Source organism: Zalophus californianus, chromosome 4 (genome assembly GCF_009762305.2).
Source record: "Zalophus californianus isolate mZalCal1 chromosome 4, mZalCal1.pri.v2, whole genome shotgun sequence".
NCBI lineage: Eukaryota > Metazoa > Chordata > Mammalia > Carnivora > Otariidae > Zalophus > Zalophus californianus.
Window position 1 is genome coordinate 4,659,542 of NC_045598.1, and position 19,148 is coordinate 4,678,689.

Consider the following 19,148-nt stretch of genomic DNA (forward strand, 5'->3'; position numbering starts at 1 on the left):
TATTTACAAAGTCAGATAAAGGATAAGGAAGCAGAAGTATCGGCTGTTACAGGAGAGGACAGTCTAGGGTCTAATTTAGACTGGAAGCCAGGGAAAGGCTTTCTTTTTTTTTTTAATATATTTTTAAAGATTTTTTATTTATTTATTGAGAGAGAGAGAGAGAATGGTAGAGAGAGAGCATGAGAGGGAAGAGGGTCAGAGGGAGAGGCAGACTCTGAGCAGGGAGCCCGATGCGGGACTCGATGCTGGGACTCCAGGATCATGACCTGAGCCAAAGGCAGTCGCTTAACCAACTGAGCCACCCAGGTGCCCCAGGGAAAGGCTTTCTTATGAAGTGATATTTTCATGACGTGAGACATGAGGATGAGGAGGAGTTAGCTTGCTGAGATCAGTGACCAGAGAGGAGGTTTTGGACAGAGGGAAGAAGAGCGTTGGCACATCTGAAGCAGTGGGAGGAGAAGCAGGGAGTGGCCAGGGGCTAGGAGAAGTAGAGCGGGGCAGGAGAAGTGCAGCTACAGCCGTTCTGCAACTTGGAAGAAGCTTGGCTGTGAAGTGCAGGTTGCAGTGGGGTGTGGAGCAGGCAGCCTTGTGTTCTGTTTTATAGGTGGGGGATGTGAGTGACTTATGTTGGGAGGGAGAGACCATAGAAAGAGGAAAGGGTAGTCATTGGCCCAACAAATATTTGAACGTCTTACGGGAGGCAGTATTCTGCACATAAAACAGAAAAAGATCTCTGTCTTCAGGGAGCTTACATTCTAAAGGAGGAGACAAAATAAAATAAGGTGCTCAATGTATTGTAAAGAGAAAAGTAGAACCTATGCTAAATGTATTGTAAAGAGAAAAGTAGAACCTATTAACAGGGAGATACAGGAGCTGAGTTCGGGCAGGCAGTGGGATGTAGCTTTAAGTGGTGGGATGGATTTGCTGCCACTAGAATGCAAGATAAACCAGGGCAGAGATTTTTGGGTTATTCATTGCTGTATCCTCAGAGGTTGGAGTGGTGCCTGGCACATAGTAGGTGCTCAGTAAATGTTGTATGAATGATGAATGATGCAGGATCCCAGGGATGGGAAGGAATGAGTTGTGGGAAAATTCTGTTCACCTGTGTCTCCCTAGCGCTTACACCACGGCCATACTTAGAGCACTTCTGACACCAGACGTTGGGGGTGCCCCCCACCAAGCTGTTCTCCCCAGCACCAGCTGGGTGTCCTACAACTTAACTCAGTTCTGACGCCTCGTACCTGGAGATTGCATTGGATACCACAGGTTAAGGGCTCAGTCCCAGAAGACTGCTCCCACCCCACTTCAGATGCCAGTGGCAAGTCCAGGTTCTCACCTGTGCTTCTGATGGGCTGTAAATCTGATGTTCGTTTAATTTGCTAGAGTGCTCACAGAACTCAGGAAAATTGGGTTTACCAGTTTATTAAAGGATATGATAAAGTTATAGGTGAACAGCCAGATGCATGGGGCAAAGTCTGGGAGGTCCCAAGTACAGGAGCCTCTGTCCCTGGGGGCGTGGGGTATATCATCCTCCCCGTATGGACGTTTGTCAACCTGGAAGTTCTCTGAACCCCGAACAGTTGGGGTTCTATGGAGGCTTCCTCGTGATCAGTTGTTACCTCCATTTCCAGCCTCTCCCCTCTCTGGAGGATGGGGTGGGGCTGAAAGATCCAAGGTTCTAATCATGGCTTGGTTTTTCTGGTGACCCGCCACCTCTCAGGAGCCCTCCAGGGGCCCATGTGAAGTTGCCTCATTAGAACAAAAGATGCTTCAAGTGCTCTTATCATTTAGGGAGATATAAGGGGTTTAGGAGCCCTGTGTCAGGGATAGGGTCGAGTATCAAATATTGGAAAAAAAGATAATCTTATCACTTAGGCAGATCGTGAGGGTTTTGGGAGCTCTGTGCCGTGCATGGGGCCAGAGACTTAATAGATATTTTCTATTATCTCCCATTGAGGGACCAAAACGAGATTAGTCATGGATGAAGATACATTGTAGGGAGGGTGTGCATATTGTAGGCATATCATTACTGATATCCCCAATTCAGATTACAGTAGTCGTCCCTTGAGTGTGGTTTGCCTTTCATGGTATCACTTAAACACGGTCAACTGCAGGTGATCCTCCTCCTGACATATTTTCACGTCAGTAGTAGCCAAGTGTTCTGTCACAGTGCCTGTGTCATTCACGTCACTGTCCGTCCTCAGGGAGGAGGTTCATCCCCTCACGTGGTCACAGGAAGAGGGCTGATGCAGGACAGTGATTTTGAGAGAAAGGTCACATTCACATAACTTTTGTTACAGTATATTGTTACAGTTCATTTATTAAATTATTGTTAATCTCTTAATTTATAAATTTAGCCTTATCGCAGTATGTATATATCAGAGAAAAACATTCTCTATATAGGGTTTGGTACTAGCTGTGGTTTCAGGCGTCCACTGGGGGTCTTGGAACATATTCCTCTCAGATTGGGGGGACTACTGTAAATTATATTTGCTTTTAAAGGATTTGACTGTTCAATGATATTTTGAATTCTTTGAGTTAATGTTGTTTCATGGCATTAGTTTTGTCCACTGTGTTTCTCAGTTGTCTTAGTAATAATTTACAGATCTACTTCTCCTCTGGGGTATTACCCAATTGAATGGTGACTACTTTTAGTAATTTTAAAATCAAATTGCTATTGTATATTGATTTATATATTGAAATTGTTTTACCACCTGTCTTACTGCATCATACTGCCTTAAGGTGGAGGTGCTGACGGGATGTCTTTGGGCACGTGTGGGGTGGTGGTGATTTTATGCCAGTCAAACCGGTTTAGCTAGAGTTCAGCAGTTTAGCAGTGTTTGAATTTAAAGTTACACTCCTTGCAGTCATTCTTCTGATCTGTTAATTGGATGGATCCTTCAATGAGTTTTCATGTAGCCTTTGTTGAGCCTCATGATGATCTTTTTGTTTGCTTGAAATCATATTGACAGACCATAACTCCTTCTTCTAATTTGGGTATGCTTGCAGATTGCCCTTTATTTGTTGAGTCTTATGCTTTCTGTTTGAGGATTCCAGTGCCATATATAACATCATAGCTCAAGAAGATAACAGCTTCTGACTGATAAGTATAGGGCATTCCTTTGTTGAAAAGAATTTGATACAGATGTTTTAAGACCATTCTGTCATAACTGGAAGCTGGCCTATATTCGAAGGACTTCATCTGTGAATGAGGTAATGGGGAGCACACTAAATCGCCTACATCCTTTTTGCTATAGGTAGTCTACCCCTCCCGTAGAAATTGCCTTATTATATTTCTGTTATAAAAATATACAGACAGGGGCGCCTGGGTGACTGAGTCGGTTCAGCGTCTAACTTGGGTCATGATCTTAGGGTTGTGAGATTGACCCCGGCAGGCTCTGCACTCAGCATGGAGCCTGCTTAAGAGTCTCTCTCCCCCTCTGCCTCTGCCCCTCCTCCTGTTTGCACACTCTGTCTCTCGAAATAAAATACTAAAAAAAAAAAAGTATACAGACATATATATTTCATTACAAAAATGATGAATGGTCATTGGAAGCATGCTAACAACAAAGCCATGTAGAGATTAAAAATTAAAATTTTCTTAAACATGTAAACCATTGTCAACAATTTGATTTATATCCTTCCCTGGACTTTAAAAATGCATATGTAAATCGTGTGTACGTGTATTGTGTGTGCATGTGTATATATATGTGTGTGTGTGTGTGTGTTTACATGTATATAAGTCTCTGTGTGTATGTACGTGTGAGTACACACATTCCCCCCCGCCCCACAGGAATCACGCATGCCTCTCGCCTGACCGACCATTCTTCTTCCCCTGCCACCACCCATTGTCATTTCCCACACGAGTATGTGGGTGCGGCTATGCATAACTGCAGAGCAGAGATGTTTTGTAAAAATTTTAAACCAATCCTTTATGGATTGTCCTAGCATTTTGCTTGTGTAATCAGTGATGCACTTAACATTCTTGTTCCCATGTTTTTGCACACTTCTCCAGTTATTTCCATAGGAGAGATGCCTACCGTGCAGTTGCTCATCTAAGAGTGGAAACATTTGTCATGTGCCCTCTAGAAAGGTTGTGCCAATTTGTATTCTCAGTAGCTGAGAGTGTCCATTTCCCCAAACCCTAACCAACACTAGGTTTTTAAAAATCTCCTCTCAGGTAAAAAATGGTGTCTCTGTTAATTTGCATTTCTTTGCATATTCCTAAGATTTGGCATGTTTTGGCCGCTTGTTACTTTTCTGACTTGTCTGATCATTCTTCTGCCCTTTTTTTTTTAGTAGATTCTTCATCTTTTTGTTTCTGATTTCTGTGTGTTTTTCTGTAAACAAGTGTGTGTATAATTTTCCCTGGCTCGTCACCTGTATTTCATTCTTAATTTTCTTAATCCTGTGGCAGTCCTGTGAGTCATGCATTCAGACTTTGAATCTTTCTGGCCCAGATAGTATGCATAGGACGGTCTCCCGACCCCACCCCTCTCCCTAGATTTTCTTATCTGTTAAGTATTTTTATCCTGAGATGTTTAATATAAACAAACAGTTTTTATAAATGGCTAGGGTCAGGTAGAGCTCTAATTTCATCCCCCTCCCAATACATGCTAATTATTGAATCATTGATCCTTTCGTACAGATTTGAAATGTTGCCTGATTACCTTGTGCTAAATTTCCACAAATGCATGGTTCTTTATCTTGATGCCCTCTCTTCACTGATCTGTTTAGTGTGTCTTCCTCAGTTCCACATTGTGTGTTCTTTCCTTACACATTCATTTAATTTTTATCAGTCTAAGGTATCGTGAAAATTATTGCTCCTATTCTAGTCTTAAAGATTTTTCAAAAAACAGAGTGTGACTTCATTGGCTTCTCTGAATGATTGGACACCAGTTTCTGTAAGCTCCAAGTTCCTCATATAAGTGGAATCATGCAGTATTTGTCTTTTTGTGACTGGCTTTTTTCACTTAATGTTCTCAGGGTTCGTCCATGTTGTAGCATGTATCAGAATGTCTTTCATTTTTATTCATTTATTTTTTAAAAAAGATTTTATTTATTTGAGAGAAAGAATGAGAGAGAGAGCACATGAGAGGGGGGAGGGTCAGAGAGAGAAGCCGACTCCCTGCTGAGCAGGGAGCCCGATGCGGGACTCGATCCCGGGACTCCAGGACCTGAGCCGAAGGCAGTCGCTTAACCAACTGAGCCACCCAGGTGCGCCCTGTCTTTCGTTTTTATAGGTTGAATGGTGTTCCATTATGTATACACCACACTTTGTCCATCTGTCCATTGATGGATACCTGTCTTGCTTCCACCTTTGGGTGTTGGGACTCATGTTGCTGTGAACATGGGTGTACAAACCTGAGGGCCAGACTTCCTAGAAGAGTTGTCTTTTCCCCCCATTTTTGCCTCTTCTTCAGATACTCCAGTCTGAATTTAGCTTCCATTATTCTGCTGAAACTTTTTTCTTAGATCACCAATGACGTCAAAATTGTTTAATATAAGGAGCATTTTTCAGGACTTGATTTGGTTTCTCAGATGTAGTCAAGCAAGTTGATCACGCCTTTTCCCTTGGTGTCTGGGATCGTGTACGCCCCTGGTTTTTCTCCCCACTGCTGGTGCTTCCTTCTTAATCTTTACCCAGCATCTAATGGTGGAATTTCCTCGGGGCTTGAAACTAGTTTTTCCTATGTGACTGTTAAATGTGGATATTTCTGGGAATCTGAGGGCCTTTCTTGATTTCCATTCTTTCTCTCAGTGACCACCCTCCCCCCACCACCAGCCCAGTTCCACAGTCTCAGCCCACATCAGGCTCTTCAGTTTGTTTTCTGAGCTCAGCGCTCTTTGCCGAGCTCCACACTAGAGCTTCCTACATGACATCTCTGCTGGAGGGTCTGACAGGCTTCTGCTTTAGTGTCTGAAACAGAACTGATTGTCTTCCTCTCTGTCTCTGCTGTCTCAATAAGGGGCATCTCCCAGGTGCTCAAGTCAGGCCTGGGGGTCAGTTTTAAAATAAACCTCTACAATCAGAATAGGTTTAGATTTACAGAAAAATTGCAAGATTATTTTAGAGAGTTTTTATGTACCCCTTACCCAGTTTCCCCTGTTAACATTACTTTGGTGTACTGGTCCCAACCAGTCAACCAATACTGATTCATTATTATAAAATAAATTCCACCCATTATTCAGATTACCTTGGTTTTCCCCTAAAGTCCTTTTCTGTTCCAGGACCCCACCCAGGATTCCACATTACATTTAGTCATCGGGTCTCCATAGGCTCCTCTGGACTGTGACGGTTTCTGACTTTCCTTGTTTTTGTTGACCTTGACAGATGAGGTATTTTGTATGATGTCCTTCAGTTGGGTTTGTCTGCTCTTTTTCTCATCTCTAGGCTGGGGTTTGGGTCTTGGGAAGGAAGACCTCAGAGGTGTGCTGCCATGCGCATCACATCATATCAGGGGTGCCTGCTGTCAGCATGACTGCCCATGATGATCTTAACCTTGATCACCCAGCTGAGGTGGTATTGATCAGGTTTATCCACTGTACAGTTACTACTTTTTTCCTCTCAGAGGCCATTTTGACCCCTCCTTTTTCTTTTACTCTGCATTGAATCCAAACCTACTGGTTCTGTTTGCAAATAAACTTCCTTTCTGTCCAAATCACTCTTTACAGCCACCACTGCTGTCTGAACCACAGTTACTTGTGGCCCAGTTGGCTTTGAGGGATCTCCTGGCTCCTGTCCCTGCTTGTACCTGGCCCCCTCACAAGCAGTCTCCACCCAGGTGCCAGGGTGGTCTTTTAAAAACACACTTGGGTTACAGTACCCCTTTTCTCAATCCTTTGATTGGTTTCCTGTTGTACTTAAGATCCCAACTTCTCATGGTCTGCGAGGCCTGTGGAATCTTACGTCTGTCACCCTCCAGCCTCTGGCCAAGCCCTTCTCCCCCCCTTCTCCCTGAGTCCCTCCCACACGCTCAGGTGCTTCCGGCCGCTTTGCCTTTTACATGTTGCTTCCTCTGCCTAGAAGATGGTCACCAGCCACCTTGTTGTCCTTCAGATCACAGCTGTGTGGTATTTCCTTAGGGAGAACTTGCAGGCCCCCTTGCGAGCTGAGGGGGTACGCCTCCCTGCATGGGTTTCCACAGGGTCTTGCACTCCTCCTTCCCTCTGCTCTCAGGGTGCTGTGTGGGAATCCTTACTCACTGGTGAGGACTCTCTTGCCCTTCGCTGTGTTCCCTGGGCACCTCTCATACGGAGCCTGCCCCAGAGTTTCGTGCTCAATAAATATTTGAGTAAATGAATTTCTTTTATTTAAAATAGTGGGTAGAACTGCAGAATGGAAACTAGTGTATCTTCCTTGTTTTAAGCATGCAAATATGTAAATATGTTTTTGAATTTAATTCTGTCATTCCACTGCTTCAAATCCTACCTGTATCCTTGTAAATGCATTGTGTAAGGTCCTGTGATGGGTATAGCAGTGGATCGAGAGGTGTGTATTCAACTCAAGGACCTACCTGTTCATTCATTGCCTTATTGTCTCATCGTGTGTTGGGAGCCGCAGTGCACAGAGCCCTGCCCAGAGCCTGTGTGATACTTTGGGGCCTGTGGGACACCTTCCATTCCTTCGGGTACTAAGTCATGGAGTAGGGCAGATCTGGACAGATGTAGTTTGAATTCCAGCTCTGCCATTTTTAAGGTTTATGTCTTGAACTTAACCTTTGCCCATCTGCAAACATGGGGAATAGCATTATCCCTCTTGTAAGTCTTGGAAAGAATGAGATAAGAAAAAGAATAAGATGATGAGTATCATAATCATTGCAATCACACAGCTAATGTTGATTGCTTTTTAGGTTCTAAACACTATGCTAAGCAGTTGATATTACTTATTGTCATAAATTCTCACAGCAGCCCTATGAAGTAGGGCTGTTGTTGTCTTCATGTTATAAGTGAAGAGAGTGAGATGCAGTTAAAAAATTGAAGAATTTGTCCAAGGTCATAGAAGTAGTAAGTGGTAGAACTGTTGTTACTGGAAGCCAGAACCGCGTGACCTGATTTCAGAGCCCAGGAAGGGCTTCCTGTGTCTTGTGAAGCCACCGACCTTCCAGTGCAGCTTCATTCTTTTGGGTTTTAAAGACTTTTTCGGGATCAATTGGCATTTTAAAAATGTTAATAGTTTTGGAAGGGAGAACTGCTTTAAGCTGTTACCAGCTGGAATTTGTTCCTTAACTTTACACTTTGGCAGTTCTGACATCTGTGACTCGGTGCCTGCAGAAGGCAGGGTGTGTGTGTGTGTGTGTGTCGGGGGGGACTGGAAGGTGGGGTTGGACCTACCTGGGCACTTTTTCTTAAAGTGAGGATTGTGAGTCTTATGGTCAGACTCAACCTGGCAGTTTTACTAAAACTGCAGTGCTCAGTTCCTCTATTGGTGCACTAAATTGTCATTTCCTAGTGGCAGGACTTGGGAAACAGTGTTTACAGTGACTTGGTTTAAGTAGGGGGTTCTTTCTTATTCAGCTTGAAGTTTGAGAATCAATGAATAGAGGAGGAGATGGGAAAGGTAGGCGTCTTGATGATCCTGACTGTGGTGTAGGAAGCCACAGAGCAGTTACTAAAAAGCACGGGCATGCGCAGTCAGCTTAGAAACAGGTAATAATACAAGCAAAATATACAGTGGATGAGTCTGTTTTCCTTTTGTTTTATTATAAATTTGTATTTGGGGGAATTTGGTATATGTTGTATTATTCTTTTCCCCTAGTGGGATAGTACCAGAAAGGAATGCGTCTTGGCTATAAGTTGACATAATATACGTTTCAAATCTGATGAATATTTGGTGAATTTACATATTATTTGCAAAGTCAGGAGAATGTTGTCTGAAGGTGATTTTGTAGTCTCAGAGAAGCGACATCAGAGTGCCCTGATTTTCAGTTTAGAAAATGTGGTTCCAGAGTTGGGGTTCAGCAACTCAGTGAAAGCGGCTCTCCCGCACTCCCCTGTGACTCCCCACTTTCTCTGCATGGGGACCGCAGCCTGGCTGTGTGGCTCAAAGGGTGCAGGGGAGGGCAGAGTCTCTGTCTTGCATGCCCCTTCATTCTGAAATGGCTTTTTTGAAATATAATTGGCATATAATAAACGGCACTTAGAGTGTACGGTGTTAAGTGTGCACATGCACACGCCGCGTGGACCAAGCCTCCCTCCACTGTAATGAACACGTTCATCACTCTGAAAAGTTCTTGGGGGCTCTCTGCTGTCCCTTCCTCCCACTCTCTTCATCCTTTTGTGGAATCTTTGAAGCTGTTAGGCTAAAAAATGATATTGTTGAGGATAAAATCATAGGTAGAAAGGTATTTAACCTGCAGTTTTTAGCTTTTGTTTTTTTTTCCTGAGGACTAGTGGAATGTGATGATTGTAACTGTAGGTTGCTCTGTCATTGATAGAAAGTTTTGAGAAAAACACACATATCTTAGAACAGACTATCTTTGAGAAGCTTGGCAGAGATGCATTTCTAGAAAGGTTGAAGAAATGGTAGAGATGGTGACTGTTGTTGGAAGGGCACAGAGGACCAAATGCTTTTATTTTTTTAGTTTTTCAGTAGAGGATATTTCTAACATTCTATCATGAAAGGGTAATAGGAATATAATCCCCACTTAACTGAAGGATATACTTAGCTCAAGTGCATTTTATTTTAGTCTGTTTTATTGAATGACATGGTGGTGATTTATTTATTTATATTTACAGGTAAACACATTTTTTTTTGCCCCTCACTGTAGTAAACTTTTGTCTGGACATTTTCTCTTTTTCATCTCTGAACGCACTTGCTGAGGTTAGTTTCCGGTGAGCATCGTATTGTTGAGTTACTTACTAGACATTTGGTAAAGAAGTAGTGAGATAGGGTTCTATTTTAATGTTAGTTTCTGGCTGTCTCCTAGCTTTCTGACTGAATTTTCTCAGCTGTTTAGTTTTCATTTCTTTTCGGTTCTCCCATGTATTTGTTTTGTCAGTAATATGCTTGAGGTAAACATGGCAGCATTTGTGTCATGATTTAACCTCATTAGAAATGATGTTCTTTGTCCTGTGTCTGTTTAGTTGAGAAATGAGCCAATTTTCTGTGCTTATAAATGCTGGCAGGTCCTTGGCAAAAAAAAGAAACTAACCTAGAATACAGATTGAGTGTGTTGGAAAATATGTCCCTCTAAAAAGTGATCCAGACATTGAGAACTTACTGTGGGTGAGGATTTCCCTGGAAAAGTGTTCTTCACTGGAACTCTTGATGACCTGATGGTCTCCTGACAGTGAAGCTTGGTTGTGTATTTCCATGATGTTATTAGTGTGCACTATGGCGGTATAGTTCTCCAGTTTAGATCGAGGATAGCATGCATGTTAATTATGCCCCTAAAGTTCTGGGGGGTTAGTAGCATTTTTGATCATTTCTTGTTTAATTCAGTGGCTGGTCATCATTTTGGAAGCCATCATTTTGCAGTAGACGAGCCTTCTGTGCCCCTTGATGTAAAAATGCCAGTTGTACCAGCGAGGGATTTGTTTTGGGTGAAGAAGCCTCCTTAGTCTTTGCATGCACTGGTATGTATAAATTCAGTCCATTTGTAGTCAACCAGTGCCTGGCCTTACGGAAGAAAAGGGGGCTCCTGGAGGAGACCTGAAGATGGTAATTTGGTTCCTGAGCCACTCTGTCTGGGGCCCAGGAAGGGAGCTAGGAAAATCTTTTGTATACATCAAGTTTCAACTTGGGTCAGTCCTTTGGAAAAAAATAAAGTAAAAAGCTATGCAGGTCCCATAGCTTCTAGAATTCATAGCCGACCTGTTGCTTTAACAGATTTCAGGTTAAGTAGAAAATTGCCAAATTGTTTCTGTGGGAAAACCTATGTATGTTCCAGATGCCTGTCTCAGTGAAACGGCTCTGGCAACAACGCGTGGTTGAAGTGCTCCCCAGGTGTGCCCTGTCCTTGAGGCCTCCTTTTAGGCATTAAATTATATTCCAGGACCCTTAAATATTAGGGACGTACTACTTCCTGGTGGCCTTTACTTTCCTCCACCCCAATTAGCAAAATTATTCGTAGATTATTTATTGGCACAAATTTATTTGGAGCCACTTGTTTGTCAGAACTTGGGGAGGGTTCTGTTTCTGTGTGTTTTTTTTACTTAGATTGTAATCATTTCCTTCCATGGAATCATCTGTGGGAATTTGGTTGGTTCTAGTTGAGAGTGGTTCCTTACTACTTGGGCTGCTATCGTGTTGGAATGGGTTGGTGTCTCTGCAACTTTTGGCAGGGGTTAAACTGGTACAGCTTTGCGCCAACATATTTTTGTGAGTTGGTGAATTTTAGAAGTGATTTAGAAGATGTTAGCAAAAGCCTCTATAGGTGCTCTATCCTCTTGTTTTAAGAAGAAATTATTTAATAAGTACATGTGTTTTGTTAATGAAGGGGTATGTATAGATACTTGATCTGAGTTGATACCCTTTTTCTCATTTTAATAGGAAATCTTTTAGTAAAACACAGCTTGACTACCGTTACACGGCTAGCTTCTTGCCTCCTCCTGCAAACTGGCTGGAGCGGTGTGAGCACCAGCGCTGTTGAAGCCACACGTGCCTTTTTTTGATGGCTATCGATTCCTGCCGGAGTGCTCCCAATTGCTTGCATGCCTCCCAGCAACAAATACATATGTGACAGACTTTACGGGAGATGAGCATTCCCGAGAAATGAAATGCTTGTTTACTTTTCAGTAGTATGGAACTTAAAAAAAGAAATCATGTTTTTAGAATCGTGGCCTTTAGGCACTAACACACTTGTATCTAGTGCATGAAGCTCTGCAAGTTATTTTTAACAAAACCTAATCGGGGGAACAGAAATCTGATGTTTATAGAGTTTGTTTATTTATTGATTGCTCTGAGCCATCAGAAAGAATATGCTGTTCTTTTTAATAAAATCCTTTTGGGCAGTTGTCTGTATTTTAACATATAAGTATTTTTGGAATTTGATTTTAACAAGGTAAACTCTGATGTTGGATACTGTGGGATGGAACGCAACTAGGGGCCTGGAAGAAGGGTGGTACTTAAATCAGGTCCTGTTTTACTTCTTGTGGTGACATTTATGTTCCCATTTACCCTCCTACCCTTGAGCCCTCATTGGCACTGCCAGTTAGAGCCTGTGGTCCAGTAAATGCTGGGGACTGTGGATCCTGAAATCAGGGAATATAGCCTGCTCCAGTTTGGTTTTAGAGAGCTGACTAAAGATTACTGTATCGTGATCGTGTTCACTTCCTTTAGTAGTGGAAGGAATATGGAAATTATTTGCTGTAACTGTTAATTGTTATGCTTGCTGTTGCTGCAAAGTATGTATGTCGAGATTTAGACGGTAGCTTTGTGTTGCAAAACTAAACCTTAGCTCTTTCTTGTTCTTTTTAAAACAAACTATTCTAATTTCTTAATGAGGAAGATGAGTAAATAACAAGATATTGAAGCCTAACCTGTCAGATACTTTTCATTGTCAGAGATTCCTGTTGTCAAGCTTCTATTAATTCTGTGTAATTCCAGTAGAACTGCAAGTTATTTTGCTTAAAATGTTTTTTCTCCCCTCTGTGCAATGAGAGTTGAATGTGAGAACAGATCTTAATAGATAGAGTTACACAGTTTATTTTATCATGTATCACTTTATTGCTGTCTTCTAGAACATTGTTATACTAAATGTTCCAATAATGGAAATTTTATGCAGCTACTTCAAATGAAACAAATTTGCAAAAACTCAATTTTGGAACTCATTCCTTGAGGAGAGGAAAAAAACTCACCACACTGTGACCAAATTAGATTTCTGATATATTGGCAACTTATCAAACACTGTCATTTCCAGAAAATAGGGTGTGGGGTCCAGTGGAAATGTCAGTACTTCTCAAACACTTATAATTAGAGATGTTTTGGGTTTTAATATGATTGTATGGTTAAAGTTTTACAAAAATTTTGTTGGTAACAGGTAATTGAAATTTCGTTTTGTGCCTAAATAAAAATGGCTCTACACGGAATCAGGAATGACTTGTGTTCAATTACAGGGGAGTCTTCTTTTCAAGAACTTGATTTTAAATTCTCAGAGATACTAGTTTTACTTACTAGAGCTCCTTTGTTTTGCAGAGATCATGATGCAGCCGTCCTTTTGGATTTCTTTTTAATAATGTGTGACCCTTCACCTTTGATCCCCTGACCTGCATTACCTTGGTAACCATTTCATTTTTTAATTTAATTTCATTTTTTAATTTTGGTGTACAAGCTGTAACATTTCATCTCTCAAAGTGTAACACGCTGATTTCCTCAAATAGAGATACCCCTTTGAGCGATAAATTTGCAAAATGCTGTCTTCATTTTCTGTATTAAAATTCATTTCAGTTTTTAAAATAAAGTGTAATCTGTGTTTTCATCCTTTTAAAATTTAAGTTTAGTGAGTGCATTTCCCCATACAATAGATCTCCTTTTCTATTCATGTTTTGCAACAGCTAGATTACCTTGCTGATCACACATAACTCACATCCACAGCAGCCAGCCGCCACCTCCTTCCACACACACCCCCTCCCTGTCAGCACGCACCCCTTCCCGTGCAGATTACCTCCTCTTTCTTTCAGAAACAGTGGCAACTTGAGTTTAGCTGTCTTAGCTGCCACGTTCTACAACCTCAGATTGCATTTTATATTCTCAAATATTACTGGGACAGAGAGTTGAGCCCCTTAATTCCATGTATGGACTAGAAGATAAGAAAGTCGTCTTTTCCCCAGAAAGTACCTTTCCCCTCCTTTAATATTTATTTCTTTATTTGAGGCATAAGTTAATAACAAGCAACATTTTTAACATGGTCAGAAATGTGCTTTTGTCCCTGCTGAAGCCTGGGTAGTCAGCTGCAGTGGTCTGTATACTGATTGCTTTATGACATATGCTGTTTTGTGACTGTTGTTGAGACATTTTTAATTGTATTCTGCTTTTCAGAAAATTCTTATTCAAAAGCAAAACAAACCAAAGTCTAAAAACAAAAATCAAACTTGAGTTCTTTGAACTGGCAGGAAATTCCTAAGAAATCATGTTCCTTAAAAAAAAATCATGTGAAATTTCGTAGCATGGTCTGCTGAAGCGCAGATTATTTTTTAAGTGTCTCATTATTTTATTCTCTAACATTTAATGCTGATGCTTTAATTGCACACAGCTGAAGCTGCTAAATGAGCACTGAAATGGATTTAAGTCCTCTCTGAGTTTTGTTGATACCTATAAAAGTTTATGTCATTCATTAGAACCACAAATTAAAATTAGTTGTAGTGAGCTGTTCATTGGAGATTGGAACTCTCATGAACACTTCTTCGGGCTGACTAGCTTGTTTTTGTCTTTTATACTTACATACCTGCAAATCTGCCTTCAACCTTGGCTATCTTTTCATGGAATTGCAAAATACCAAGAGCTGAGAAATACAAATCCTATGATTACAAAGCCAGAATGTACATGGAATGAATGTCCCAGTAGTTATGAGCAGTTTATTTGTTGCCTTGCATTTTAAGTTTTTTTTTTAAAATTTTTTTAATGAGAATGCTTTCAGAGTTGTGTAGGAATGTTTTCCAGATCCCACCCGTTATTTGTTCCTCTGATGCGTTTTCCTTCCCGCCCTGAAGGAATAGTGCACAGCTTGAGTTTATTGCACAGTGTGCTCTACTCTTCTTGCTGAAGTTCCCTGTAGCCAGGGAGGGGCCCCTGAGGGGAGTGGCCTGATGGTCCCCAGAGAGTCACAGGCTCCCTGTTGACAGAATCAGGGCCTCTTGACATCTTCCCCGTAGGCTCCCATGGCTCCTAGAGATAGCCAGCTACTTTATTCATCCGTCCAGTAGCAGCTGAAGAGACCTAAATAGGTGCACAAGAGAAATGTTTTTATTGTGACATTTTATTTTGCAGTTAGGTCAATTAGGTTTTCTTTAAAGTTTTCTGCTTAGTGCATTTTAAGGTAACTTAAGTTTTCTAAGAGAGCTAGTGTATGGACATATTTATTACTTTCAAGAAGCATTGTTTATTTGGTTCGTATTTAGGGATACTAGTAAGTTGTAAGCCACATGGATGTAGTTTTTGTAAGCCTGATTCAGAGAAAACTCTGGGAGTCAGAAAAACCTGCTTTTGACTAGCAGGGTATCTGGATGTGCCATTTGTATCTTTTAAGGTAGTTCTGTGAAACTAAAGAACTGGAATAGAAAGCCTTCAAAAGACTGTCATGTTGATGTTATTAAAAACATTGAAATCAGTTGTTCAGTTTAACAGTATAGGAGTTTGTAAAACATTTCATGGATTCAACTTCAGTTTTAGCCTATGTGAAATGTAGATATTATTATGTCTCCTACTTTTTAGGGTTGTTTGCAGGATAAATGAAACACTGTATGCTGGACACACTGGGAACCCAGAAGGAAGGTGCTTTTGAAATTAAACTTTGTCCTATGGCTGTGCCGTTGGCGGCTGTGACTGTCACACCGAGAGACAGTTGTAGTGAAGTCTGTGGTAAATGGCCAGGAGCATGGGCTCTGGGGCCAGGTTGCCTGGGGTCCAGTACCACCTCCCATTTCAGCCCCTTGCAAGTGGTTTGACCTCTCTGTGCCTCGGTTTCCTCCTCTTTCAAATGGAGTGGAGAAGACTAGCCCCCTGCTCAAGAGGGTCATCGTGCGTCTTTGGGGGTGGATGTCTGCAAAGTAGCTAGAGCAGGGCTGACCCGTGGGTCGGCAGTGGCTGTGGCATGCTGGCCAGATCCTGCACACCAGGAGAGACCCAGGCAGGGTGGGTTTCAGTGACACGGAATTCTGAGGGGGGCACACACCTCACAGGAAATGAAGCTTCAGAGAGCTTCCCCGTTAGTCTCCTGACGTTGTCTGTGAGAGCCAGCTGTGCTCATGGGGAGAGGGGCTAGGATGCTTACAGTTATTGGGTACCCCTGAGGCAGATGCAAGTTCAGGTGTGTAAAGGTAAATCTGGGCTCCTAACCGTCTAGAAAGAAAAGCTTAGATGAGTAAGAGCACTTAACCCTTTCATGTTAGTGGTTTTTGGCTGTGGAGATGCAAGAAAAGAGACCCGTGGGAGAGACGCCCCATCTTTCACTGTTGAGCTGGCTCCCAAGGAGTCAGAAAATGAGGCTTCAGTGCTTCCTCCTAAGTTGAAGAAGTGGAAGGAAGTCACTGTTTGCGGGGCGGTGGGGGGGGTTCACATATTTTTCCAGGTGCTTTCTGTACATTTTAATCATCTAAGTTTATCTGTGAGGTGAGTGGTGTGTTCACCCTATTTTGCACCTGAGAACACTGATGATCAGGTGGTCAAATCAGCCCTCATACGGTCATACTCCTAGGAAATAATGGAACTGGTACTTAAATCCAGGTGCTGTCCTTCTCCTGGCACCTGCTTCCTTATTTTACTGGCAAACGTGGCTGGACCCCTGATAGGAAATAGTTCTGCCGTTTAGTTGCAGGGGACTCAGCCATGTGCATTACGTCCCTTAGCCATTAGCAGCCCTGACTTAGTGACTTGCCACCACCACTGCCAGGAGGGCTCCATCCTCCATGCGGCACTTCGAGGGGCTCCATAGTAGTGGCTTCCTCCATCTTGACTGCACATCCAGGATCACTGTTCAGCTCTGAAATATGGAGCCCTGGCCATGTCCCAGGCTCTGATCTGGCCATTCTGGCAGAATTGGTAGGTTCAGAAATACAGGAAGTTTATGTTATAAACAGAAAAGAAATGTAAATAATTGGTGCACATGTAGACCTGTGCTTCCAGAACATGGGCCAGTGCTATTAATTCTATAATTAGCTACATGGTAAGTTAAATGGGCCTTTCTGGGCCAGTTTAGTAATTCAGCCACCTGTAATCAGCACCCCTTCTGTGAGAAGAGTCCCAGCCATCCACTCCGTAGGGTATAGTCCTCTGGAAGTGGGCATCTGACCATCCCCAAAACCAGGTTTGAAGTTAGTCATAGAACTGAATACAGTTAGGGGGCTCTGACTTCTTCCTCTCTCACTTCTTTTTTCTCCCATCTTGTATGCTTTTTCCCCCGCGTCCTTTCCTCTAGCTCCCAACTCCTTTTTCTCCTGTCCTTCCTCTTTTTCTTTGTGTCTGTCCGTGGGCCAGGTCCCTCTGAGTGTGTCTAGCCTTTGGACCCCAAAGCACTTGAAATCCTCCAGGAGGCCTAGCCCGAAGTAGGTGTTCATATCGACATTTCTTTCTTTCTTTTTTTTTTTTTTAAGATTTTATTTATTTATTTGACAGAGACACAGCGAGAGAGGGAACACAAAGCAGGGGAGTGGGAGAGGGGGAAGCGGGCTTTCCTCTGAGCAGGGAGCCCGAAGTGGGGCTCGATCCCAGGACCCTGGGATCATGACCTGAGCCAAAGGCAGACGCTCAACTGACTGAGCCACCCAGGCGGCCCTATCGACATTTCTTAATATGTCTTCATATCGATCTTTTAGAGGAGTAGGCACTACCCCTCATTAGCCTGAACACTATCAGCTTTTGTTGGCGATTCACTGAATAGGACGGAATGTGGGGCAGTAGGATGGACTTGACCGTTCTCGAGACACTGGTATCAGGCTTTTAGTGTGTTTGCCACCTAGTTTTTAGAGCTGGGCTGTGAGGCCCTGTGGGACCTCTCACATTGTCCCTGAGAGGGGAAGGCCTTTCCTCGGGGTGCTTCGCTGGTCCAGACGTGCTGCTCGGGTCCCCCTGACCGAGGGGAGCAGAGCAGAAGCTGGGACACCTGTGCGCGTGTACCATTCACTGTCTGCCTCAAGAGATGGTAGGGAAGCAGCCAGCTCTTCTGCGTCGGTGCGCGCGCCCCTTCCCGTGAACAGCTTCTGCGGGGCGGAGTGCTTTGGTGTGGCCCGAGGGCCTCCTCACGGCCCCCATCCGGCCGCCACAGGGGCTGTGCTGATGGAGGTTAGCCCTTGTTCAGGCATCGCAGGGACCGGGAGACCCACTCCAGGGATGAGAAGGCGGTTTTGCCATTTTTCAGCGGCATCGGCTCCAGCCAGAGAGGGAGTTAGAGGACAAGAGGGACCCACTGTGGCGGCATAGTCAGGAGGTCACAGCAAACGTCTCCTGTTTGCTCTCGTTTGTGCTTCTTGTTTCCCTGGGCAACCGGACTGTGGGACATGCTTCAGAATCCTAGGATTCCTAGACCAGACTTGTCACTGCGCACACATCTTCACCTGGGTTCACAGATACCCCACACGATGACAAGGAGCACACACGTGCCTCCCTCAGAACTCTGGTTATTCGGGTTTGATCATCCAGTCCTTTCTCTCTCCTGTGCTGGTCCTTTCGAGTACTTTACTCCTCTTCGCCCCTCATTTTTCTAAGGAGAAACCTGAGTGATTGTTTTACTTCTCTCGTTACGGCGGCAGGAAGCCTGGTAGGGAGGGTTGGAGCTTGGGCTGGGCTGTTTGACGTGGTTTTGCCTGCTCGAGTACATGTTGCAGCATCTGGTACGGGAGCTTGCATGTAGTAGACGCTCAGCAAACACTTGCGCTTTCCGTTCTCATTAGCACAGGTAATTAAGAACAGGAGCTGATAGACTGCACGTATCTGTGCAGAGATATATCTGTAATTAAAGTTTTAATTAAAGAAACACCAGACCAGGCAGATGGTTCTTATGCCTGCATCCTGTAAACCAAACAGCCATGGCTTTTCGATCTTGCAAACAAGCAAAGGGGAGACTGGCATCACCCGTGGACAGCACCAGGGGGAGGGGGACTCGTATTAACTAGCCATAATCTAATTTTGGTAGTACTCTGTGTGATGCCAAATCCAGGGATAATCACTGCAGTTTGAAATGGAAATACGGTACATCAAAGTTATGTCCCAACCAGAGCTTTTAAGCCTCCAGTCAAGGGCATTACCACAGCCCAGCTGGTGTATCACAAGGCATGTGGTTTTGTGCTAGATCACAAAAGCTGACAAAGTGTTATTTAGGATCATCAGCTAAATATGGTATTAGAGTGCTATCATCCTGATTTTTCGGGTTTTGCCACCTTATAGCAAATGCAGTATTGAGATACGGGATGTGTGCCTGCTTGGCTCATGCAGGTCATCTGTGCTGTTTATGTCACAGTGACCTTAATGACTAACTAAGTGCAGAATTTAAAAA

At 43.2% G+C, this 19,148-nt stretch overlaps 1 protein-coding gene across 12 annotated transcripts in view; it reads left to right on the plus strand.

The window, feature by feature from the left end:
- CAMTA1 (calmodulin binding transcription activator 1) overlaps nt 1-19,148 on the plus strand; it is an 869,134-nt gene that overhangs the window by 63,135 nt on the left and 786,851 nt on the right. Inside the window, exon 4 of one of the 12 annotated variants that reach the window (XM_027625541.1) lies at nt 13,139-13,403. The exons of the other annotated variants lie outside the window; for them this stretch is intronic. Coding sequence (XP_027481342.1) covers nt 13,139-13,147 — 9 coding nt within the window. The 3' untranslated portion in view covers nt 13,148-13,403. Of the gene's footprint in view, nt 1-13,138; nt 13,404-19,148 lie in introns of those variants that run through there. 12 annotated transcript variants of the gene reach the window in all.